The sequence below is a fragment of the Pongo abelii genome, chromosome 2 (genome assembly GCF_028885655.2).
Source record: "Pongo abelii isolate AG06213 chromosome 2, NHGRI_mPonAbe1-v2.0_pri, whole genome shotgun sequence".
Lineage (NCBI taxonomy): Eukaryota > Metazoa > Chordata > Mammalia > Primates > Hominidae > Pongo > Pongo abelii.
In genome coordinates, this window is record NC_085928.1 from 174,833,771 (window position 1) to 174,861,402 (window position 27,632).

General features: G+C 33.0%; 1 protein-coding gene across 1 annotated transcript in view; it reads right to left on the reverse strand.

Annotated features, from left to right (window-relative positions):
- Positions 1-6,205: 6,205 nt before the first annotated feature.
- The window catches only part of SI (sucrase-isomaltase), a 98,207-nt gene continuing 76,780 nt past the window's right edge, over positions 6,206-27,632 (reverse strand). Inside the window, exons 38-48 of the mRNA XM_024244753.3 lie at positions 25,651-25,784; positions 23,854-23,888; positions 23,651-23,767; positions 21,374-21,522; positions 19,440-19,524; positions 19,304-19,360; positions 18,469-18,593; positions 14,446-14,534; positions 10,311-10,360; positions 9,556-9,723; positions 6,206-6,745 (exon numbers count right to left, since the gene is read on the reverse strand). Coding sequence (XP_024100521.3) covers positions 6,677-6,745; positions 9,556-9,723; positions 10,311-10,360; positions 14,446-14,534; positions 18,469-18,593; positions 19,304-19,360; positions 19,440-19,524; positions 21,374-21,522; positions 23,651-23,767; positions 23,854-23,888; positions 25,651-25,784 — 1,078 coding nt within the window. The 3' untranslated portion in view covers positions 6,206-6,676. The remainder of the gene's footprint in view (positions 6,746-9,555; positions 9,724-10,310; positions 10,361-14,445; positions 14,535-18,468; positions 18,594-19,303; positions 19,361-19,439; positions 19,525-21,373; positions 21,523-23,650; positions 23,768-23,853; positions 23,889-25,650; positions 25,785-27,632) is intronic.

Consider the following 27,632-nt stretch of genomic DNA (forward strand, 5'->3'; position numbering starts at 1 on the left):
TGTCTGTCTTACTGGGATGAGATGATATCTCATTGTAGTTTGGATTTGCATTGCTTTGATGATCAGTGATGTTGAGTACATTTTCATATGCCTGTTTGCCATTTGTACGCCTTCTGAGAAATGTCTATTCAGGTCTTTTGCTCATTTTCATCAGATTATTAGATATTTTCCTATTGTTTGAGATTCTTATACAACCTTGTTATTAATCCCTTGTCAAATGGATAGTTTGCAAATATATTGCCCCATTCTATGAATTATCTCTTTGTTGATTGTTCGCTGTGCAGAATCTTTCTAACTTGACATGGTCCCATTTGTCTGTTTTTTACTTTGATTGCCTGTGATTGTGGGATATTGCTCAAGAAATCTATGCCCAAAGTCCTAGGGAATTTCCCCAATTTTTTCTTTTAGTAGTTTTATTATTTCAGGTCTTAGATTTATGCCTGTAATTCAGTTTGATTCAATTTTTTATGAATGAGATTATGTCTTTTGCAGGAACATGGATGGAACTAGAGGCTATTATACTTAGCAAACTAATGCAGGAACAGAAAATCAAACACCATGTGTTCTCACTTATAAGTGGGAGCTAAGTGATGAGAACTCATGAATACAAATAAGGGAATGACAGACACCGAGGCCATCTTGAGAGTGGAGGGTGGAAGGAGGGAGGAGACGAGAGAATGAGAAAAAATAACTATTGGGTACTAAGCTTAATATCTGGATGATGAAATAATCTATTCAACAAACCCCCATGACATGAGGTTACCTATATAACAAACCTGCACATGTACCACTGAACCTAAAATAAAAGTTAAAAAAAGAAAATACTTTGAGATGAATGAGAATAAAGGCAAAATATAAAATTATGCTTATGGGAGTCTGTTACAACTATGATTAGAAGGAAATTGATACCTGTAAATATCTATATTATTTTTAAGAAAAGAAGAAATACTTTAAATAAATTATCTAACATTCCATCTTATTATGTTAAAAAAGGAGAGAAAAACTAACCTCAAAGCATACCAAAATAAAGAGATAATAAAGAGTGGAATGTAAGTGGAATAAAGAGTAAAAATGGAGAAAAATGTTTTGAAAAAATTAAAAAGCTGCTTCTTTGAAATTTCAAAAAGTTGATGAATCTATAGCTAGATTGACCAAGAAAGAAATAGAGAAGACTCAAATTGGTATCAGTGGAAGATATATGAGTTACTTCAAGTTATTGGCAGCCTATCCTTTCAAATCCGTAACTTTAGTCTTGCCTCCGCAGAAGAAATAATTCAAGTGAGGTGCATAAAGCAGAAAAAGAGGCTGAGGAAAGTTCCAGAGCAGGAATAGAAGTTTATTTTAAAAGGCCTTAGAACAGAAAAGAAAGAAAGGCGTGCTTGGAAGAGACCCAAGTTGGCACGTGAATGTTAAAGAGAGAAGGTCAAGTGCCCTGTTTAACTGTGATCCTAGGACTTTTATGAGCTCTCCTCTTTCCCATGATTCTTTCCTTAGGATGGGCTTTCCACATGCTTTGGAATTGAGCAAAGCCTTCCTTACCCTTTGGAATTGAGCATGTGCGTCATGTTTAGGGAGTTATGTAAATCCCCATCTGAGGCTTTCTTCCCTTTTCTGGTGTAGTGTGCCACCAGAAGATCATACTTTATTATTTTTGTCTCTTAACATGCATGCCCAGGAAGTTGCTTTTTCCTGAGGTCTGCATTCAATTAACATTTTGATGTTAACAGGTGTGGACCATCAGGAAATTGCCTCTCCCTGGCACTGCCAAATTATTTTTAGAGAGGTAATTTGATAATTGCCGAACCATCACCTGACATTCTAGTGGGTTGGGAGGGAGCTCTTTCCTGCCCTGCTCATGCCTAACTACCTGTAACAAAATTACTAAACTCAAGAAGGAAAAAGGGGGCATAACTACTGACATTATAGCAAGAAAATAATTAAAAGGAAATACTAAGAACAACTATTTCTCCACTATTTGCCAACCTCTCTATAACCTAGATGAAATGGATAATTTTCTAGAAAGACAAAAGTGACAAAAGCTGACACAAAAAGAAAAAGAAAATCAGAGTAGACCTCGTATTAGTACAGTCTCATGCTGCTATTACAGACATAACTGAGACTGGGTAATTTATAAAGGAAAGAAATTTAATTGAGTCACAGTTCAGCATGGCTGGGGAGGCCTCAGGAAACTTACAGTCATGGTGAAACGGGATGCAAACACATCCTTCTTCACACGGTGGCAGAAAGAAGTGCCGAGCAAAAGGGGGACAAACCCCTTATAAAACCATCAAATCTCATGAGAACTCACTCACTATCATGTAGCAGCAGCATGGAAGTAACTGCTTCCATGATTCAATTACCTCTCACTGGGTCCATCCCATGACACATCAGGATTGTAGGAACTACAAGTCAAGATGAGATTTGGGTGGGTACACAGCCAAACCACAACAGACCTATAAGCTGTAAGAAGTAAGAGGTAAGATAGTAATAAAAATATTGCCCTCAAAAGAAAGCTCAGGCCTAGATGTTTTCATTGGTGAGTTCTACCAAACATTTGAACAAATAATACCAAATCTGCTATCATTTGTGTATTTTTCCATTCCAAACTCATGTTGCGATTTAATTCCCGATATAGCAGTATTGAAGTAGGACTTTTAAGAGGTGATTTGATCATGAAGGCAGAGCTCTCAGAATGGATTAACCTATTTATCGAGTAACGGATTAATGAGTTATCATGGGTGTGAGACTTGTGGCTTGATAAGCAGAAGAGAGACAGGAGCTAGCATGCTTAGTCCTCTTCCCAAGTGATGCTCTGTGCTACCTCAAAACTTCAGAGTCTCCACCAGAAAGAAGACTCTAACAATATGCCGCTCATTGATCTTGGAGTTGTCTGCCTCCACAAATGGAAGAAGTAAATTTATTTTCTTTATAATAGTTTTAGATATTCTGTTATAAACTATGACTAATTTGGGTTTCTCCCAGGAATACGATTGTTTAGCCTCCAATAAACAACCAATGTAGAACACCATATTAATAGAATAAAGAACAGAAACCATATGATAATCTGAGCAGATACAGAAAATGCACTTGACAAAAATCTCTTAAACTTTTACGGAAAAATACTCAATAAATTAGGAAAAGAAAGGAAATTTGTCAATCCGATAAAGGGCACCTACAAAACAAAACAAATGCTAATAGTTATCATACTTAATAATGAAAGTCTGAATATTTTTCCCTTCACAGGAGGAATAAGACAATGATATATGTTCTTACCACTTCTATCAATATTGAAACGAAGTAAAATTATCTCTATTTGCCGATGTCATAATCTATTTTCTAGAAAACTCTATTACTTCCAATAAAGCTGTTGTAACTAATAATATACAAAAATCAATTGTATTCATATACACTAGCAGTATATAATCTGAAAATGAAATTAAAAGACAATTTATTTTACAGCACAAAGTGAATAAAATATCTTAGACTAAATTTAACAAAAATAAATTGAAGATTTATATACTGAAAACTACAAAACATTGTTGAAAGAAATTTAACACTTTTAAATAAGTTGAAATCCATCTTATGTTTATGGACGGGAATGCCTAATATTGTTAAGATGGCAGTACTTCCCCTACTGAGCTAAAGATCAACACATACTCTATCAAATCCCACCTACTATTTTTATAGAATTTTACACGTTGATTCTCAAATTCATAAAAAAATCAAGAGACACAGAATAGGCAAAACCATTTTGAAAAAGAACAGAACTGGAGGACTTGTACTTGCTGATTTCAAAACTTAACCACAATGCCAGAGTAATCAAAATAATGTGGTACTAGCATAAAGGTGGACATACTGTTCAATTGAATAGAATTGAGAGTTTTTAAATAAACCCATTAATTTATGGTCATTTGATATTTAAAATTGTGTTTATAATTCACACATAATAATTGTACATGTTTATGGAGTACAGAGAGATATTTCAATACATATATACATTGTATAGTGATCCAATCAGGATAGTTAGCATGTTCATCATCTCAAACTTTTATTTCTTTGTGGTGGTAACTTTCAAGATCTTCTTTTCTAGCAACCTTGAAACATGCAGTTGATTATTATTGGCTATATTCACCCTACCTGATAGCACACTAGAACTTATTCTTCCTAACTGTAAGTTTGTACCTGCTGACCTATCTCCCTTCATACCCCCTTCATTTCTCCCATTCCTAGCCTCTGATACCCACTATGGTACTCTTCATTTTTATGAGATAAGGTTTTTTTTTTTTTTTGTATTCTCTTAATAAGTGAGATTATCGAGTATTTGTCTTTCTCTGCCTGATTTATTTTACTTAACACTATGTCCTCCAGGTTCATTCACGTTTTCACAAATGACAGGATTTCATTCTTTTCCATAGCTGAATCATATTAAGTTGCATATATATACCATTTTTTCTTATCCATTAATCCATTATGGCCATATAGGTTGATTCTTTCTCTTGGCTATTTTGAATAGTGATGCCATAAACAAAGGGGTACAGATATCTTTTTAACACACTGATTTCAATTTTTTTGAACAACCAGTAATGAAATTGCCAAATCATTTTGTAGTTTTACTTTTAGTTTTTTAAGGACCTTCCGTACTGTTTTCCATAATTGCTATATTAATTGATATTCCCACCAACAACGTAAAGTGTCCCTTTATTCTGTATCCTTGCCAGGATTTGTTATTTTTTGTCTTTTTTATAACAGACATTCTAACTCAGGTGAGATAATATCTCCTTGTGGTTTTCATTTGCATTTTCGTGATGATTAGTAATGTTGGACATTTTGTGACATATCTGCTGGCCATTTGTATGTATTCTTTTAAGAAATGTGTATTCAGGCCTTTTGCTCATTTATAAATTGGATTATTTGTTGTTTTGGTATTGAGTTGTTGGAATTCCTTGTATATTTTGGAGGTGGACCTCTTGTCAGATGCATAGTTTGCAAATATTTTCCCTCATTTTGGGGAATATCTTTTCACTTTACTGATTGCTTTCTCTGCTATAAAGATAATTTTTAGTTTGATATAACTATATTTGTCTCTTTTTGCTCCTGTTGGCTGTGCTTTGAAGGTTCTATCCAAAATTTCTCACTCAGACCAATGTCATAAAGTGTTTTTCCTATGTTTCCTTCAAGTAGTTTCATAGTTCAACTCTTTAAGTCTTTAATTATTTTGAGTTCATTTTTATATATGCTGAGAGATATGAATCTGGTTTTATTCTTCTGCCTGTGGGTAGCCAGTGTTCCCACCACTATTTACTGAAGAGACTGTCTTTTCCTCAATGTGTGTTCTTGGCACCTTTGCCAAAAATCAGTTGGCTCTAAATGCACCAATTTATTTCTGGACTCTATTCTGGTCCATTGGTCTGTGTGTATTTTTTTTTTTTAATGTCAGTACAATGCTATTTTGGTTACTATAGCATTGTAGTATATTTTGAAGTCAGGTAGCGTAATGCCTCTAGCTTTATTCTTTTTGCACAAGATTGCTTTGGTTATTCTGGGTCAATTGTGGTTCAATACAAATTTTAGGAATGCTTTATCTATTTCTGTGAAGAAAGTTACTAATATTTTGATAGAGATTGCATCAAATCTGTAGATCACTTTGGGTAGTATGAATATTTTAACTTATTTTTGTATTCAATTTATAAGCATGGGATATCTTTCCACTTATTTGTGCTTCCTCAATTTTTTTCATCAATGTTTTCTATTGTTACTTGTACATATTTTTCCCCTGCTTGAGTAAACTTATTCCCAGAGGTTTTTTGTTGTTGGTGGTGGTGTGATTTTTATGTGTGTGTGACTATTGTAAATGGAATTGTTTTCTTTTTTCAGATAGTTCACTATTGGCATATAGATGTTCTACTAAATTTTGCATGTTAATTTTGTATCCTGCACCTTAGTGCTCTTATAAAAAGAGACATGAGAGAGTTTGCTTCCTCTCTCTCTGCCATATGAGGATACAAAAAGATAATTGTCTGTAAGCCATAAAGACTGCCACCATCAGCACTGGATCTGCTAATGCCTTGATATCAGGCATCTCAGCTTTCAGAACTGTAATAAATAAATGTTTGTTGTTTAAGCCACCCAGTCTATGATAAATTATTACAGCAGTGCAAGCTAAGACAATTTCCATTGGGAAAATAAAGAGAAAATGCACATTTTATACACTTACATATTTTATTCTCTTTTTCTAATTAAATGTACATACTAAGAAATAATTAAATCTTGAGATAATTGTTGTTACATATCTTAAATCTGCTAAACGTTGAGAAAAATATAGTATATAATTTATAATTACATAAAAATTTTATTTAATTTAAAAATCATATGTTTAAATTATATCTTAGCTATTTACATACATGTTTAGTAACTAGTTTACAATTGTAGCTGATACTTAATGAGGATAAATAGGGCTATTAAAATTTTGTTAAATATGCCTTAAAATTGAATCCGAGTCACATTACTGTAATAAAATTAGCATTATCATTGATGTACGCTATGAAATAGCTTTTCGATGTTATGAAAGCTATATTTTGTAAAGTACAAGAACCAAGTGAAGAAGGAAAGTTGTAAGTGCTGTGAAACTTAAATCCTGGTGTTTTTTCCCATTGACAACTGAAATTGATGGTGATCTTCATGACCAGTTGATTTCTATTGGTTCTTCTAGAGTAACATTGTGTGTGGTCAGATCAATATTTAATATCTAAAAAAGTAAGATGATAATTAGTTGTTTAATAAGAACCACATTTTTCTTATTTTCATGAATGCTATTTCAAAAAAAGCTTTCTAATAAATAGTATATACCTTTATTTTCTTTTATATCTTGAGAAATTTTTACTCTCAGAAAGTTTGCAACCATTTCGGCAACAATTTCACCCAACCTATCCATTTTACCTAAGGTTAAAATAAATCTCAGAAAGGTGAAGTTGCTGTCAAAAGATACTGAAAAACCCAAAACTCTCAGCCAATTTTATTGATTTCTATGACTTTACGCTTCACATAATTTTGAAATATGGAGTTATTTATAACTGCACTGCATGAATCTCAATGCATCCCTTTGTCAAGTATTATCCAGTCATTTTCAGCCAAAGTTTAGATTTAAAAGTGTTATTTTACCTCAATCAAAAAAGATTTTATGATGTTTCATTTATTGCCAATGATTCAATTTTGCATGTGTTACTTTATTTCACTGGAGATAATCTGAAGTAGACTCTAGAGAGATTATTATCTCTATCATGGAGATTATTAAGTTGCTGTAGTCAAATGATCTTCTGTCATAGTTTTATGATATGACGATTTCAGGAGACTTTACCATTGCTGCTTTTTGTCCAATGAACTGACAAGATTTTCTGTGTTTTAGCTCAGAAAGTTTGGATTCAGTCATCAAATACTCAAGAGAAGGGGAGGTGAATCCTTTACCGCCTACTACATACCAGGCCCTTTCATAAGGGCTTTATAAAATTTAATCTTCCTTAAAGCACAGCATATTTGGATTAATTTACCACATTTGATAAATTAATTTAAAATGTAATAGTTAAATAATTGAGTGTTCGTTAGACAGGTTTAAAACAGACCTATCTTATAACGAAACCTAAACTATTTTTTTAACTTAAATGTAGAAAGCAAAAATACACCACATAGATTTTAATACTTTTTACAAAAATTAGCTGGACATAATTGTTACTAGAAAAATGTTTTTAAAATTATATTGCTAGAGCAATTAAATAATCTCTTGCATAAATTAAAGGACAAGCAGGGTGGAGAAAGAAACTGACCATCCTCTCTTCCTTTCCTATGTATCTATGAAGGCTTGGAAAACAGTAATTGCTCATAAATATTGAGTTTATTTAAATGCACTTAGAAGGAACTGCCCAGAGTTGTTGGTTAAAGTAAATGTATATTTCTTCATCACTGAGGTAATGAAATGCTGTCAAATATTTGTTCTCAACACTTAAAATTCTTTGTGAATGTTTTTAAAGAGAATAGAAAAAAATGATTTTTAATGGTTTGTTTTTATGCTACATATTTGATCAAAACAACCTGGAAATAACACCCCAAAATATTAAAATATCTTATTTGGCATTGTTTATTTACTTTATTTTTACCATAAAAGTTGTAAGCTTAATTTTCACCATTGTAATTTAGTAAACAAAAGGTAAGATATTATTGAAGCCAAACCATCTTTTCTTTATCTGATTGAACGTCGGACCATGCAAAAAAGTGATTTCTAATTGTGATTGATAACTATTGAGTAGTTATTCTGGGGAATTAATTTCCTTCTTTGGGGACCTAATTTCTTTGTCAGCCACGTAAGACTACTGGACTAAATCAGGTATTCTGGAATTTTATAAACCAGTCAAATTTTAAAAATAAAAATATGAGTGTAAGGCACTAGGATATTAAATTTTATTTTAGCAATGAAGGACAATAAATATGTCAAAATTGGGAAATTATATTTTATATTTCCCATCCTTGATATAGTTTTAAGAAAAATAGCGAGTTGTAGTGCAAAAGCAGTAGGAAAAACATAGTTCAATATTAAACGGAAACCCCACTTGTCAACAAAACAGCAGTAGCAGTAGGATGGGTGCTAAGTTTCAAAAAGATGGAACAGACTTTCAGGTGCTGTTTAACTCTGACATCCTCTGACACCTACAAGGACCTAGGACTGTGTCCAAGATGCATATATATATATTTTTTTAGGTTCAAGTTAGTCAAACAACTGACAATTTTAGAACTTAAGTTCATCTAAAGTGACTGATTAATGGCTCTTTGTTTTTATCCAAGTGTAAACAATTAAGGGTGGGAGCACACACATTTACACAGTTTTAGTAGTGCATAAGTAGGCTTAAACTTAAAATGAACACCTAAAACAGTTAGCTGTTTTCTAGAACATGTGTTTGAAATTCACCTTTGCAAGCCATGGATTCACAGAATTTAGAACTGGAAGGAGCTTAAGAGATTGATCATTTACTTGCATTTATTTAATTCAATTGGATAAAATAATAGGCCTAAAATTTTTTGTTCAAAGTAAAGAGCTAAATACTGGCAGCAATGATGCTTTAACACAAGAATCCTGACTCTTTGTGTAGTATCTGTATCATATGTATCACACTCCTGTATTAATGGGTGTTGACAGTTTTAGTAAGTTTGCAAGAATTTTCAAATACGTTTTCAAGACATAGTCAATGTGTAAATGCAGATATCTTGTTTTTAAAAAGTATTTTCTGAGGCACTTTATCATATAGGGATAACAGTTATTTAAAGTTTTAATTTAATTTTGTTTTGATTGTATCATAATAAAAATAAAATAGATGTCATTAGATTGATTTGTATGACAGTTTACTAAGGATAATAATAAGGAAATAAATATGGAGGCCTAATGAAAAGGAATATATGAAGAATGTCATAATTGACTCATAATTATGTTTCTTATGGATGAGGGATATAAGAAGTCCATGTAGATGCTTTAAATATGTACGCTTTTGAAAAATATTTTCTTACATTACTTACCATCTTGGTACTGTCTTCATTGAAAGGAAGTGAATTTTTATTTCCGTTATACGTTAGAGTAACTGCATTGACAGGAGTAGCTCCTTTCCCCCATACATGAATGGACCCAAGCCTCGTTTCACTTTTATTTATGTAACCTCTCTTCAATATAGTGCTCGTTAAGGTGGTCTATAAATAAAGAAAAAGGAATAACATAAACACTTTATTTGCAAAAGCAATTAAAACTTTAAAAATATGTCTGTTAACCAAAAATGTATTTCATAGTATAATAAATTATTTGTGTATTTAATGTAACGTATTTTATATAATAAACATGAATAAAACTTCAAATATTCTTCCTTTTTTCCTATTTATCTATTTATTGAGACAGGGTCTCCCTCTGCCACCCAGGCTCAGAAAGTTTGGATTCAGTCATCAAATATGCAAGAGAAGGGGAGGTGAATCCATCACTGCCAGGCTGGAGTGCAATGATGCAGTCATGGCTCACTGCCATCTCGAACTCCTAGATTCCAGCGACCCTCTAGCCTCGGCCTCCTATGTAGCTGGGACTATAGTTGCATGCCACCATACCCGGCTAATGTTTTTATAGAAATGGGACCCCATTATGTTGCCCAGACAGGTCTTGAACCCCTGGCCTCAAGCAATCCTCCCATGTCAGCCTCCCAATGAACTAGGATTACAGGCATGAGCCACCCCACCCAGCTGTGAACTTCAAATATCCTTTAACAGAATTGCATATAAATAATCTTACATACCTGGTTTAAATTAAATTGTACAGATAAATATAGGTCTCTTTCATAGGTGTCTGTAGAGAGAGAAAAAAAGTGATATATTGTTATTTCCAAAGAGGAACCATAGTAAATACCTGTATACTTTGCTTCTCTTTCCCAGTATAAAAAGTAGCAAATAGTATCAAGGTGTACCTATTTTTTCTCTAAGCCTGTTTAACTGATTCAGATACAATCCAAGGAGCCCTGGAAATGAAGGATGAGTCACCAGGTAAGGTCCTAAGAGGACAAGCTAGGTGGTTATGTGTGTGTAGGGGTAATGATAAAGCAGTAACAGGTTGAAAATCATTTTCACACACAACACTGGGAAGGTGGCAAGAAGTGCACAAGTAATGCAAGAATAAACAGAATTCAGTGATGATAGCAATCAACACTTACTTGCCACCTTAGTGACTGACAAAATAATATAAAGGAAAAAAGAACATGGTAGCAACACATTCTAGTGTCATTTGAAAAAACAAATTCAATAGTTAGAGATTGTTACAGGTCAACTAAAATTAAACTGGGAAAATATAGGTTTATAGCCACCTCTTTAAGGTATAATCATTATTTTTTAGTTTTTATTTTTTTGAGACACAGTCTGGCTCTATTGACCCGGCTGAAGTGCAGTGACACAATCATGGCTCACTACAGCCTGGACCTCTTGGGCTCAAGCAATCCTCCCACCTCAGTCTCCTGAGTGGCTGGGACTACAGGCATGCACCACCATGCCTGGCTTTTTTATTTTTTTATTTTTGTAGAGGCAGATTCTCCCTATGTTGCCCAGGTTCGTCTTGAACTCCTAGACTCAAATGATCCTTCCGCCTTAGCCTCCCAAAGAACTGAGATTACAGTCATAAGCCACCATCACCAGTTTAAAGGTATAATCTTGCCATATTTAAAACCCATTTTAATGATCATCCTAGAGGTAAAACTTGTTAAGTGTCACTATTTGTCAAATTCTAAATACTTTATCACTTTACTCTAAAAGATATCTTATTATTACTCCCACTGTATAGAAGAGTAAAGTGACTTTCAAAGCAGTTAAATAAATTGCCAAAAGTAAAAAAACAAAAAAGCTAATTACTGTCAAGGTCTGGAATCAAGCCCAGTTTTCCTTGACTTCTAACATTGTGCTTTTATGTAAAAAAACAAATAAGCATACATAAGATAGAAAGAGCAAAGTAGAGTCAAATAAAAGAAGTATTGGGGTAACATCGAAAAAGCAATATATTTTTATTCTCTTCTCTACTTATACATATCAGGGCTGTATCCACTAACCCACTAAAATTAATTTGCTATTGATTTTACCTATACTAAAATGGATATTCTGCTTAAGACTTTTTTATGTATGCAATATATGTATGGCTAATTTAATATGTATTATAAGACATATTAGTGTCAATATTCCTTAACCGTTTTAGCTCTTATTTTGAAATATAAAATTACAACTTACGTTTTCATGAACAATCTTTTAAGTATAGAATTCTGAGTTAAAAAAGCAAAAGTGATAGCTATTACGAAGATATGGGTAGCTTTGTTGTTTTTAATAAGAGGAAGAAAGATCTCACATATGATCTTGGTCAAGGACACACATATAACTATTTCATTAAGATAAGTAGAAAATTAACATTTTACTAAGCTATAACTTTATTAATCAAGAATGGTTAAAATTTACTTAATGTTAACAAGTTTTAGGAGAAGTTCATTTTGATTTACCTTTAATTATTTCAAGATAATTTGTTATCACATTATAATATATCACAAAATTTGAACATATTTGTTTAAAAGAAAGACATCATTTCAGATTGGATGCCCATCAACTAGATTGTTGTGTTTGCTGTGAGAGAAAACCTCTTTGGAGATTCTGATCTAACAAATCCAGAGAATAAGCATTTGCTATATATGGTTTTTGCTGTTAACTCAAGAAATTTCAAGGGACTATTTAAAAATTTTTATACTTAATGATATCAAATATACTGATATTGTGAAACATAACAAAATAAGTAGATCCAATTGGCAAAAAAAATCAATTTTTTATACTTGCATGAGGAGATCATAAAGAAATATTTGGATTATGCTCAGGTACTTTCCAGTGATTACAAAAAGTCTGCCATGAAACTTGAATAGGGTAAAGTCCACACCAAATGTTTTCATCAATGCCATAGTTGGATAGGAAGAGCTGGAGAAAATTCTAAGAGAAGCTTTGTCTACCTAACTGATGAAATGAATTAACTTGATTTGTTAATTATGAGATTCAAAGATCCCAAGTTGCATACTTAAACTTTACACCCCTGGGAAATTGTAGGCAAATTTCCTGCTGGACACAAAGGGAAAGGCTGAAAACTTCATAGACCCTCAGTCATTGCGGTGATGAAGGTCAGAGCTCTAAGAGCAAAGGACTAACTTGTGTTGATATCTTCACTTTCTAAGTCACAAAATGTTAAAAAGAGGGATTTATTTTTCCCAAGAGTCTTGCTGTCTAGCATTTAATTTTTATATCAACTTTATTACACTTATTTACTAATGGATTATTTCTTATGGTTGCAGAATATTAACTATGATTTACCTTAAAGATAAAAGATGCATGTCTTTACTATTAATGAAAAAACTATTATCTTCGGATAAGTTATTTAAATTGCAGAGAACTGTCAACTTCACACAGATGTCAGTTTTTATGATTAAAGTTTCTGTCGAGAAAATGTTCAGAATGCTCATCTAGTAGTACTGACACTATTAAATGGCAGTCAATAAACCTATCCTCTATCAGTGTTCACATACAGCATAAAAATCTCCTATGGGAGATTTCTGAGTTTCTCCTAAAATTAATGAAACTTGAATGAGTCCTATAATCTGCATTCTTAGCAAGCTGTCCCAGCTGTTTCTGATAACAACGGTTAACGAATTTCACATGGCTAGGAGTTTAGAAATGTAGTATGGTCTTGAGGAATAGTTATGAATGGAATAAGCCTAGATCTGAATTAAAATATATCTCCTCATGTAAAAAAATGTTAAATACTAATAACAAAAACAAGCAAACAAGCAAAAAGAGTAGATATAAAAACACAGAAATCAAATTTACTCGAGATTGGTTTCTGGACTACCTCCTTGTTGTAGAGGCACCACTTGTACATTCTGGGGGCTCAAAAAGTGATTTCTCAAAATAAAGGTCCCAGAAGCAACACTGGAAGTAAAGTTCCTCTCTGACCTTCTCCTGCTCTCCCGTCTCTTGCTCCTTATTCTCTAGTGATAGAAACTAGAATTCCTTTTCCCAAAGGCGAGTCGCAGAAACTAGAATCCTTTTCCCCCAAAGCTAGCTATAAAGCCTAGAAATGTTACTCTCTTTTCCTGCTTTTCTGTGTAACAGCTGGACATGAAGAAGTTAACAACCTCCTTCCAGAGGGGTCTTACCCCATACCTGAGAGGAAGAAATGCTACAGTTAATAAGCCAACAAGAATGTGGACAGGCCTTGCTAGATTTCCTCACTCAATTTCCATTAGCTTATACCCTTTTTGTCCAATCACATTTCTACATGGCAGTTCCTGTTTCATTGAACCTAAGAATAAAGCCTGAGAGCATTCTCTGTATCTTTGGGCCTTTATTCTGAAGGTTCCTGTTTTACATAAATCTATGATTACATGTTTGTTATGCTTTTCTCTTGTTAACTTGTGTTTTGTTATAGAGGTGTTGGCTGTGACCCTTATGATAAATGAGGAAAAGTATCACCCCTTTTTGTCCCTATAGCATCAATATTTTGCACATATAATAATGTGGTTATTCAGCTAAGTTAACTTTATATATATGTCAAGTGTCTATTATGTGAATAGCACTGTGCTAGCTTCTGGAAGTACCAAGATAATAGATACATAATTCTGCCCACACAAATTTCTTACCTAGACACTTACCATAGGGATTGACTATATTTAGGATAAGAGAAGTCTTTAAATGTTTGTGACATTGTTTATCTATTTAAGTTGATTCAGTGAATTTAGTAAAATCTTTTAGCCTTGAATAATATGAATAGCTTTGTACTCAGCTTCCAAAGAACAATAATAGATAACATAAAAGTAATGTGATAAAATATGTCATCAATTAAATTTATCTACTCAATCGAGCACTCACCTATACTCTCTCCATCATCCCAAAACAGAGAACCCTGTGCCATCTGATTATCATCTGCAGCAACAATGAGCTTCATGTGTTTTTGTCGACTATAAGAAAGAAATATATAATTTTACCCATGTTTGTAGAATAGCATATGTCTAGTTATGATATGACATCCACATAAGGATCTACAGGAACCCAAGCATTAAGGAATGTGCAAACTGACTTAGACTAAGAAAATTAAAGCATTTCCATTTTTCTAAATTAGTTAACAGGAACGATATAAAATAATAAAATTCTTCATATTTAGGCCGGGCGCGGTAGCTCACGCCTGTAATCCCAGCACTTTGGGAGGTCAAGGCGGGTGGATCATGAGGTCAGGAGTTTGAGACCATCCTACCCAACATGGGGAAACTCCGTCTCTACTAAAGTACAAAAAATTAGCTGGGCGTGGTGGCAGATACCTGTAGTCCCAGCTACTTGGGAGGCTGAGGCAGGGCAATTGCTTGAACCCGGGAGGTGGAGGTTCCAGTGCAATCCAGCCGAGATTGCACCACTGCACTCCAGCCTGGTGACAGAGCAAGACTCCATCAAAAAAAAAATTATTCACATTTAATAGGAAATATCGTGCATGTCTTTTGCTCTCAAGATTTCATGTAATGTAACAAATCAGAAGTGGCCTCATTGAAAGTAATTAAAACCACATTAATTTTATTCATATATTTACTCATGCTTCTCTTGGGTAATCCTGTCATTAACCATTAAACATGAAACAATTTTAATAGCATTTTAAAATCTTTTATGACTTAAGCCTTCCTCACATTTCCATACATAAATCGTGGAGTTATCACTGGTTATAATTAATAAGAATGTATAAAGTAGCCACCAATTTCTAAGTTCTATCTTTGTAATAGAGAATACCTTTCAAGCATGTTCCTGCATAGGGCTATTTGTGAACTAAATACTTGCTTCCATGTTACATCTCCAGCAATCTTTGAGAAGCAAAGATTTGACAGGCTCATATTCTTTGAAATAATTTACCACACCAATTGTTTCAGCTGTCTGCCTTTTCTAATCACAAATGTTGAAGAATGTACAGCCATGGAAGTCTCCTAAAATTTCCAGAACCTCTAGAGTTCAAATCTCCACAGTAATTAGATATTTTCCAGTGAAATATATTAACATACCTTACCATGAATATGTATATGAGTTTCAGCTCACAGTCACTGAGGTTTAAATATAATTTAGAAACATCAAAAATATGGCTTAACCTGCAATTTCCCAACATATACTAAAACTTGTGATTAGAAAGAGTTTTACAACTTTCCATACTGTCAATGATCTGTCTTCTCTCTCATAAAAAAAATAAGGATTATTCAAGGCACACCTTATGAATGGTCTCTTCCATGAAGCCCTCACTTTTCAGGTGCAATAATGTCTCTCCTCTTTAATTGATGTCAGGATAGAATATTAGTAGAAATGGACCTGGGTGGGTCCAGGAGATTACAAGATTCTGTTCATGCCAACTGGGGCTGTCAGCATGTAGATCACCAAGAGAGACGATATAGCATAAAAAGAGAAGAAAAACAGATACAGGGTCCTCTAGAATTTGAATGTCAAAGCAAGGAATTTTGCAATGGAAATAAAGACTGTGACTGGAATAAGAGATTTACACCTATGTCAGTCTGAGAAGACAGAGCAGATCCATTGTCCCTGGTAAATTGGACATATTGCTGAATGAGAGAAACAGAAATCCAGGTAGAGGCTCTCAGGCAAAGAAGAGAAGGGCCTGGCCAGACAATCAGTTATAAAAACGGTGATAGACAGAAATCTGGGATAGCCTTCATCTTTATATGGGACAAGGTAATTAAGAAACAGGTCTGGAGTTCCAGACCAGCCTGGCCAACATGATGAAACTCCATCTATACTAAAAATACAAAAATTAGCTAGGCGTGTGGCAGGCACCTGTAATCCCAGATACTTGGGAGGCTGCGGCAGGGGAATCGCTGGAACCCAGGAGGTAGAGGTTGCAGTGAGCCAAGATAGTGCACCCCAGCCTGAGCGACAGAACAAGACTCTGTCAAAAAAAAAAAAAAAGAAAGAAAGAAAGAGAGAAAGAAAGAAGGAAAGAAAGAAAGAGAAAGAAGGACAGAAAGAGGAGAGGAGAAGAGAGGAGAAGAGAGAAGAGAAGAGAAAGAAGAGAAGAGAAACAGGTCTGGTTCCTCTTGGACAGCAGGACACTTAGTAGTTTGATGGAGTAGTGATACTGCCAGGGAATGTCTACATTTTCATGTACTATAATGAGTCAGGAAATATATCACAAGACAGACGAAGAGAGGCAGAGAAAGGGAAACAGCAAATCAATGGAAAGGAAAGAGACACCTCCAAGCAATACTGACTTAAAGTTTATAAAAAGGTTCATCAAATGGAATGTTATTCAGTGCTAAAAAGAAATGAGATACAACCAAGATATCTCATGGAGGAATCTTAAATGCATATAACTAAGTAAAAAAAGTCAAACTGAATGTTACATACTGTATGATTCCAACTATATGACATTCTGGAAAATACAATATTATAGAGATAGTAAAATATCAGTGGTTGCCATGGGTTGAAAGAGCAATGAATAGGTGCACACAAAGGATGTTTAGGGCAGTAAAACAATTCTAAATGACACCAGTGGTGGATGCCGTTCATCATACATTTGTTTAAACCCAGAAAATCTACAACATCAACAGTGAACCCTAATGTAAACTGCGGTCTTTGGGTGATAAGTGTTAGTGTAGGTTCAATGATTGTAACAAATGTGCTACCCTTATTGGGGGGTGTTGAAAATGAGAGAGAGGCTATGCATGTGTGGGAGAGCAGGGGGTAAATGGGAATTCTCTGGACCTTCTCAATTTTGCTGTATAAAACTGCTCTAAAAAATAAGTCTTTGAAAAACAGGTTCATAAATATTTCACGTTTTCATAAAGTGATCTTCATATTACTAGATCTTCCGCATGACAGAAGCAGAAAAGTTGGGTAAAAACCTTGTTGGGGCAGCCATTCAAAATATAAGACATTAATTTGTCATTACTTCTGCATATTATAGACAGAGATCATAAAGTTTTCGTTTATATTTTTATCTGGGAAGCTTTCTTACTTTAAGAGGGAATATCCTGTTGGAGGACAGTTTTCCATGGGTCTCTTGCATTTTTATATGTCATAGGCAGAGGCATTGACAGCCTGTCTTCTGAGCTGTCTTTTCAGGGATGTTTTAAAAATGAATTGAGTTCATGTCCTTTGTAGGGACATGGATGAAGCTGGAAACCATCATTCTCAGCAAACTATCGCAAGGCCAAAAAAACAAACACCGCATGTTCTCGCTCATAGGTGGGAATTGAACAATGAGAACACATGGACACAGGAAGGGGAACATCACCCACCGGGGCCTGTTGTGGGGTGGGGCGGGAGGAGTGATAGCATTAGGAGATATACCTAATGTTAAATGACAAGTTAATGGGTGCAGCACACCAACATGGCACATGTATACATATGTAACTAACCTGCACGTTGTGCACATGTACCCTAAAATTTAAAGTATAATAAAAAAAAATGAATAGCATTGGACGGCAGGGTTTTTAAAAAAAATTCTTAATATTTCTTTTTGCTGTCCAATATAAAAAAGATAATATCCTTTTTTGAAGCAAATAATGGATAGATTTGTTTGTAGTCTTATTAAAGACAGGGTTTTCCTAAACTTGGGGTTCCTTATTTGTGACACAGACCTCCTACATGTGCAACGTCTGCCTGGGTCACTCCATGTCATCCCCATGGGACTTGGTGGAAAAGAAAACCTGACGCTAAGATAAAGTTCCTGTTTCTTGCTATGCCATAAACAACAAATACTTTTGTCTCTGACCTGGCATTCATGGTACTGAGGCAGGCTAATGTACTAGCTTGGCAATGGGTTAAAATTTCAAGCCCTTTCTATTTCTTAACAATGCTAGCATGTTGTATCTCAAAATTTAACCTGAGCTTTGTAAACAGTTCACTTACCTGTAAAATGTGTTTCGAGCTGGCTCTTGACATGGTAGGATGTGACCACCACGGACATGTAGGTTTATTGTCTCATAAGGAGCATCAAATGTTTGAAATTGTCCTCTGACACCAATATCTTTGCCCTGGAAATGAAAGGGATGGAAAGAAGAACAGGTGGAGCAAGAAGTGGAATCATCAGCAACATTGGTACTTGAGGATATACATTTAAAAAAATCAAATGATACAGTTTTAAATTAAAAAATTAACATTTATTCAGAAAATCTTAATTTGTTTCACTATAGTAACCATTTTACTATATATATATATATATATCTCATAACATGATGTTGTATACCTTAAATATACACGGTGAAATTTACTTTTTAAAAAAGCATATCTTTAGAATCTAGTTAAATATAAGTCTTTAAGATAGCTTTGAAAATCGTTTATAGCGTTGTTTTTGTGGAGCTCACATGTCTAAAGTGTGTGGATTTTTGAAAGGTCACGAAAGCTCTGCTTGACTTGCCATGTACATTATTCTTAGAAGGACTGCACTACCCTTAATGATCATTTTACATATCCAATAAAAGACAATTATCTTTTTGTATGTAATGTGTAATTACCATGTTTATTTGCTAAAATAAATCAATGACTACATAACAAACTGTAGCAGAATAAATTAACTCTCTTTCACTGTGGATTAACTCAATTCAGCTATAATTTACCAGAAATATGTTACTTTCCACTCTTTTTAAGTGGAAAGTAAATCCAACATACCATTAATGAAAAGCCTAGGGCCAAACAATTACCGATTTCTGTTTAGTCAATTTCCCAGAATTCCTTAAATACTTACTGTATGGTAGTCAAACCACCGAGCATTGGGGACGTAGGCATTTACAGTTTGAACATACTGGAATGTAAATAAATAGCCATTAGTTGTATATAAACCAAAGAAAATTTTGTAAACAAAAATATGTGGTAGGACTTACAGGTTCCAGTACTGGGGTAACCATAAATGCTGGACCCCATAAGAACTGCTTGAATATATCCCAGGTTGGTTTTTCATCAAAGAACCTTGACAAAATTATCACAAATAATTAAATTAAAACAAATAACTTTCTTCTGAATACCATAAAATCATTATTCAAATTACATTTTGTAGTATGGACTTTTGTGGATTAAAATACAAACAAAACTGTAAAAAAATTAAAAAAATATATCAGTTGGAATGTAATAGTACAATGCTCAGCAGTATAATACTTTATGAGTAAATCTAGACTATGACTACATTTCCTGAGAAAATAGAGAATTGTGATGGACATGTAACATCATCTAAATGAGAAATTACTTTGGAAGAGAACTAATAGAGGTGCAAATATTAACTTTGCCTAGTATATGATCAACAAATTAAAAAACAAATTAAAAACACTGGAAGAAAATTGTGAGACATACTGTAAGAATTTTAATTCATTAATTTTAAAAAGAGTTTGCTTATCTTAATAACTCTCTAAACTCTCTAAATAGTAGATTTACTTGTTCCTAAAGGCTCTGTAACATGTTAATGGATTTCTGAATTTGAGATACAAATGGCTAGGCAAAACAAAGGTTTTGTTTTGTTTTGTTTTTTAATGGTTTAAGAGCCACTGTTAAATGTTCACATTTCTTCTCCGATTGAAATGAAAAAGAAAAGCTGTTTCTTAAAATGTGTTTGTTCTTTTGTTGTGGTTTTGTTTTGCCTTATTAAAAGCTGAGATTAATGCTGAATTGGAAAGATGGGCTTACTCCTCCATAAACTCATGAAAGTAGAAACCCAGTGTTCTCAATAGAACAACAGTCTGTATAGTTAATAATAATATTTCTGACTAGTGACTCAGCCCAGAGCTGATACTCCATTATCCTGGGAAGCAAATAGGAATAACAAAAAGGGGTAAAGTCTGTAAATAAAAAGGAGATCAATAAAATGTTATCAGAAATAAAGAAGGGATTATGGTAGATGATAAATTAATAAAGCAACCAGAACATAATTTGAATCCAGAAAGAATCTTTTGTTGTTGTTTTAGGAAAACTGGATCGCTTATCCTATCATCAAAAGACAAAGCATACCAATTCACTTCTTATTTTGGTAAATTTACTTTGGGTATTGTTTTAATTTGGGTAAATATTTGCCTTTTTTAAATGGGCTTATCAATAGTGAAATCTAACAAATAATCTCATTCAATTACTCTGGTAATATAGGGTGCTCAAAAAGCTAAATATACTGTGATTATTCAGGGTTTTTTTGTTTTTATGTTTGATTGCATGTTTTGCTTTTTGTAATATCTACAATAAGAATTTGGTTGTATTCAACTTAAAAATAAAATGGGTGAAAATTTTTGCAAATATGCTCCATGAAATAGAATTTTTAAGATTTGGTCATATGTAAGTTTGAGCTTTAAGAGGTGAATCCGAAACAAATTTATATGGATAATGTTGAAACTGTTCCTGTGTATCTTATTGGGATACATCAAGGAAAAGGTGGAATGGTCTCCAGTAAGACATCTGTATATAGTAGATTTACATAACTGCAGTAAACCTTGATTAATTAAATCATGAGGGGCATTACTTATCTCCCTAGAAATGTTGAGAATACTCAATGTAAGCACATATACAAAGCATGTAGAACAATACCTAGTATACAGTAATTATTCTGAAATAGAATCATTACTTTTTAATAACTAATGTGGCTCTTTCTTTAATGGCTTATGCTAGTCTATTTATTAATGGACATATTTGTGTAAATGCTTTATTAATAAAAAATGTATGCTAATATAACAATGGAAAAATTGCCAATCTAAAATATTTTATATTGCACTATAAGAGATCATGGGGTAAATTAAGTGAAAAGTATCTCTCTGTGATAAGAGAAAACAAACTTTGTACTTACTCATGCAAAAGGGGTCGGATAACAGTGCCACCAAGAGCATGAATTTCATGCATTTGTGTGTAGAAATAGGGCAATAAGGTATATCTAATATTTAGAATATTCCTTGACATTTCAGCAAAAGTTTCATTCCAGGAAGCGGGATCTTGTCTCTGAAACAAAGCAAAATAACATAGTTATAAGCTTTGGTCCTTGTTTAAGTCATAATATTCATATTCATACTTGAAGAACTAAAAAGTAAGAAATGATATTAATTGATTGTCATGTGATGTGTACTTTCTTCCCAAAATCTTACACAATAATATTTCTATCACATGATAAAGAGAAAAGGTACACAACATTTTAATAAGAGAAATTCAAATTAAATCTATGGCTTGATTTAGTTTAAGTGAACATACCCAAAGAAAAGTTCGCATTTTAATGGATGACAAATATATTGTCAATTAGGTGATAGTTAGTGTTAGAGTGATAAGTATAGGAGATAAATGAAATGATAGGCTAGCCAAAGTGGATTGAAATAAACACAGACGAGCAGAGCAAATGATGGTGACCATGCACATTGTGGGTCCTCAGGAGAAATGAACAGATTATGGTACTAAAGAATACTAAAGAATACATAGTACAAATAGAAGAGAAGGCGTAAAGTTGAATGAAAGGAAATAACGTGCCTGAGTATGCTCTGGAATGCACACTCCAGCTCAAAAGACTAAAATTTTTAGTCTAAAATTTAGAGTGGAAGATTAAAAGTCTACAAAAAAGTTCTTGCACATATTAGTTAAAAAATAACAGGCAAGAAAAGTTATTACTATTTTATAATTTGATTTGCACCAGGGGAACAAGCAAGGCTACCACAAAGCTCGAGGTAACATTTAAATGTTTTTCGTTGACATCAGCATGACTGGGGCCCTTTATAGTTGTGTCATATCGATGATGATTCCAATTTTTCTGTATTTTAGGAGTAAGAAAGTTTGAATGAAAATTTAGTGTCATAGCTGTTATATGCAGTATTAGAATACAGAAAATCTTGAAAGTAAAAATGGTCCAAGAACTGTTAAGCTGTATGTGATCCTATTGCTGGTATTTCCAAAGTTAAATAAGAAGAAAAAAGGCAAAGATCATATCTGTTGCTTATTGACCTCATTAATATGATTTTAGTTTTAACATGTTGATACACAGGCATCTAATTCTAAACCATGCAATTCGAGTAATATATTTCAATAGTTCATTTGTACCAACTCATATTTAAACTTAAGTAGAGCTTTCTATCCTCTAGATTTTTATTTAGAAATACTTCCTCAGTCTTTCCCTCCTTCTGCATTTGAATTTTCCTCAAAAACTCCAACCACACTACAATCTTTGGGTATTTTACTTTGTTCCTCCAATGTGGAATTCTCCATACATTTATATTGGTTACTGTTCCCCAAACCCATCTCTGCTCTAGTATTCCTTCATTTAATACCTTTCTGAGCACTTTCCTAAAGCAGAATCTCTATAAAACTCTAACACTTTAGCTTAATCTATTTTCCCTTATGGACATTTATTTGTATCTGACCTATTACATATATAATGGTCTATTATTTATATCCCTTTTTAGAATATATAAATCGTTTGAGCAAGGACTTCAAAAATATGAAATAGTATACTCTTGATAATGAATCTCTGTTCAAGCTTTCATTGATTCATGTTCTACTTTCCCAATACTACAGCTTTCTAAATTGCATTATTGACAGCAAATTTTCCTGTTGCGATATTACTGTTTCATCAAGTTATGTCTCTATTGTCCAACTTTCAAATTCTTTCAAAAAACGGTTCCATTCTCCCTACAATCCTTGTATTTCAGCATTTTCTAAAATAAATCCTACTCTCTATCTCTACCCAAGTTTCCAGTGGGGGGACCATATAGATTTCACAGCACATCATGAGCTCTGCCATTTACTTACTATAGGCAGAGCACATCTTTTAAAGACCAGCTCTGTCTTTAACCTTTCCATCATGTGCATTTTGCTAATTTATCATTTTTCTGCATTTCTTCACTGAAAGTCAGCATCATGAAATTTAGTGCTTATTTAGATATTGGCTCTAACTGTTCCTACTCTTCCATAATTTTTAGTAATGTCTCCCCAGTTACTCAAAAAAAGTTCCTCCAGACAATTTCCTCACTATGCCAAAATTATATATAACATCAATAAATATACCAGCTAACCAAGCCATGTACACTAAAGTATAATGAAGCATAGCCCAAGTAAGAAAATATTGAAAGTAAATGTAGTAATTACATACCCTAGTATTTGCAATGTTGTGATTCCTTGAGTATGGATAAAATGCTCCAAGTTGCATCCAGCGGGTACAGAGATGATATTCTGAGTTGTTGAAAAAACCACAGATGTCTGCTCCAGTCTAAAATATATTGCTATATTTAGTTAAATTTGAATAGCTTATGAATGTTTATAATTCATGAAGATAAAAGGAATAAAACTACTTACATATGATATTCCAAACAGACTAAATTCCATCATACCTGAAAAAGTTAGAAAAAATATCTTAGAAAGTTATTATTTCATGTATTTTAATACTGTTTTTATTTCTATTTATGATGATGTTCTCTTTTTAATATCAACCTCCAAACGTTAAACATTTTTCAGATTATTAATATAATTATCTCATAATGCTTCTCATAATGCTCACACATTTTGACTTTGTAGCATTTATGATATTTACAAAAATAAGATACTATAAGCTTCCTTGACACTTGCAAGGTGACATATTCAGAGAACAAATACGTTATAAACACATTATAGTGTGAGAAGAAAGTGGTGTCCACAGTTTCATTTTTGAAAATAAATATGCTATTTCTGCAGTTATTTAACTATAGGTCTGATTGAACTATAGGTTCAATTTGTTTCAGACTATCATTTGAAACAAATTGAATCATTCTTATTAAACAAATGCTCTAAGGAGTAATCAATTCTATAAAATAGAATGAATGTAATTTCTGAGCTCTTATTTTAAAGGAATATTTCTAAGAATTAATTGTTTTCCTTGAATTTATTTATCAATGGTGAATAAATTTTAAGACTAAACATGGAGCACAAAAGTATCTATTTCCCTATTAAAATGATAATGTCTTATTTAGCACTTATTCAACTATTGTCACAAATTTCTTTCCAAATTTGGTTCGAAATGTTTCTTTTTTTTAGCATCTATCGGTGATTTATATTCCCTAGAATCTAGAATCTTTTAAATTTCAGTTTCAGAAGTACATTTGCAGGTATATTATTTAGGTAATTTGCTTGTCACAGGGGTTTTGTGTACAGATTATTTTGTCACTCAGATAATAAGCACAGTACTTGACAGGTTGTTATTCAATCCTTACCCTCCTCCCACACTACAACTTCATATAGGCCCTGGTGTCTGTTGTTCTCTTCTTTGTGTCCATGTGTACACAGTGTTTAGCTCCCAGTTATAAGTGGGAACATGTGGTATTTTGTTTTCTGTTCCTCTGTTAGTTTGCTTAAGATAATGGCCTCCAGCTCCATCCATGTCCCTTCAAAGGCCGTGATCTCATTTTTTATGGCTGTGTATATTCCATGGTGTATATGTACCACATTTTCTTTATTCAGTCTACTATTCATGGGCATTTAGGCTGATTCCATGTCTTTGGTGAATAGCGAATTGGTGAATTCCATGTCTTTGGTGAAGAGTGTCTTTTGTGAATAGTGTTGTAATGAAACTTCTTGTGCACGTCTTTATGGTAGGATAATTTCTGTTCCTCTGGGTATATAACCACTAATGGGATTTTTGGGTTGAATGGTCATTCTGTTTTTAGCTCTTTGAGGAATCATCATACTGCTTTTCACAATGGTTTAATTAATTCACACTACCACCAACAGTATATATGTCAACTTTTCTCAACAATCTTGAAAGCATCTCTTATTTTTTGACTTTTTAATAATAGCCATGAAATCTGGAATTTCTATTCATTTCTCTTTATTAGCTCTAGATGTTACCTTTGCCAGCTCCTGCGCTTTTCAGCAAGGAAACTCAGGCCAATAACAATGACACTATTTCCTCAAAATAAACTAGTTGAAGATCATTAGTTTCTACACAGCACCCTCAATCCAGCTTCCTGGCCCATTGTCTTTTTCTGATGCTATATGTCATAAAGTATGATGTGAAGAACAAAATTCTGAGGACTTATAAATTTTATGACCTAGCACCAGCAAAAGTGAGTATCTAATAGAAAACACAAAATAATAATAAAGATGGTGACTTTCACTTACCAATGATCGATTTGTCCATGTTGTCCCATCGTGCATAGTTGTCTCCAAGCCAGTGTCCTCCCCATCGTCCACTAGTAGGATACGTGGAACGAGAAATTACAATCCCTCTTTTTCCAGTTGTCTTCTGCAATGCACTAATATAGTAGAGAAGTATTTTTGAGTTTTTACTTGTGATATTTTCTCCAAATATATCTACTTATGACTACCTTGTAAAAAAATAGTGATTTGTGGTGCTTATATTGTCACTTATTACAACTGGCTCTTGATAAGTTTGTCTTCTCTCATTAAATTATAAAATCCTCAGAAGCATAAAGGACGTCTTTTTCCCTTCCAACATTTACTAGAGTGACATGCAGATACTAAGAGGCCTTTATATATTCCTTCAATGAATACAAGTTAAATCAACTATTAATTGAATTAAATCAACAAATTCATCACATTGAGCTTTTTATTTTACTTTAATGTATTTTTAATAAAGGCTTATGCTCTAACTATTCATTGCCCCAACACCTCTCAATTGTAACATATCAACACTTAATGTACATATTACTGTGCAGACAATGCCTACTATCATACTCTTTGCTTTAAAGGTTTAATTTGAAGAGAGCAAAGTATTCTTGGGTCTTAAAACTAAAAAGAATTGCTCCATTTCAAGTGTAGAATCTATTGGGAGTAAGATCTTCTCAGCAGAATGGGTTGTGTAAATGAAATCATATGATTTATTCCCCTTCTCAGTCTTTGGAGAATGAATTTAATGACATGCATGTTAAAATATGTTCTAGTTTTAGAAAAAAAAATAATTATTTTTATATCATCTTCATCTGTTTTCTTCTATCTCCCTTTCTTTTCCCTCTTTCTCTCTGACTGAACACAGATTACATTATAAGAGTATTAATAACACTTTAATATTAGTTGGAAATAAAAATTTTATTTTTATATTACTCAAATAATTTGAATATGAATAAGAGCTACAGAACTATCTTAGAAGAAGATGCCACAAATACATAATTAGGCAGACTTTGCTGGGCACTAACACATTATCAACAGTATTGAATCATTTCCTTGTTACAGCTGGATCCCAGTGTTTGTATGTATATAAAGCTCCTTCTATGACACCTTGAGATTCCTAAAATCAAGCACTATACTTTAATCTTCCTTGCATCCCTTATATCTAATGCAATGCTTGGCATGTAATAGTAGCTCAAGAAAGTTCGGAATTAACAAATGTCTCAAGTCAAAAGTACAGGAAACTAAAAATGTATTAAACAGACATAACATATTGAACCATCGCTTGCTAATAAAGGCAATATTGTGTTAGTTAACTTAAAATTTTCTACTTCTAAATTGTCACTCTTTTAAAAAACCAATAAAAGAAAATGATCTTCACTGCTTTATTTTTCCATAACAAATATAAAAGGGCCATTTAGGAATATTAATCTTTTAAATATACATTACATTTTTTTAAATTTAATAAGAAATAAATATATAAATATGAAGAGTAATAATTGGTGATAATTCTATAAATCTATATGAAAATGTATTTTTGGAGTTCAGTTCATTTGCTAACAAAACTAGTTTTTTTAATATAAAAATTATTTACAAGGACAGGGTTGTCACAAATTCTTCACGTGTTCACATGCAAGAAAATTATGTTTCTGAAGGATTTCTTTTTTTTCTCTATTATATATCTTACACTTGAAAAAATTATTTACTGATGTTTTAAATTAATAGCTGAATATATGCTTATCAGGTTGATAAGGATTCTACATAAAGTAGTTTCACACAATGGGCACAAAGTTACAGTTAGATAGGAAGAATAAATTTAGCAAGATGACCATAGTTAATATATTGTATATTTCAGAATAGCTAAAAGAAAGAATTTTAAATGTTCTCACTACAAATAAATGATAAATATCTGAGAAGATAAATAAGCTAATTAGCCTCATTTGATCATTTCACACTGCATAATGTATGAAAACATC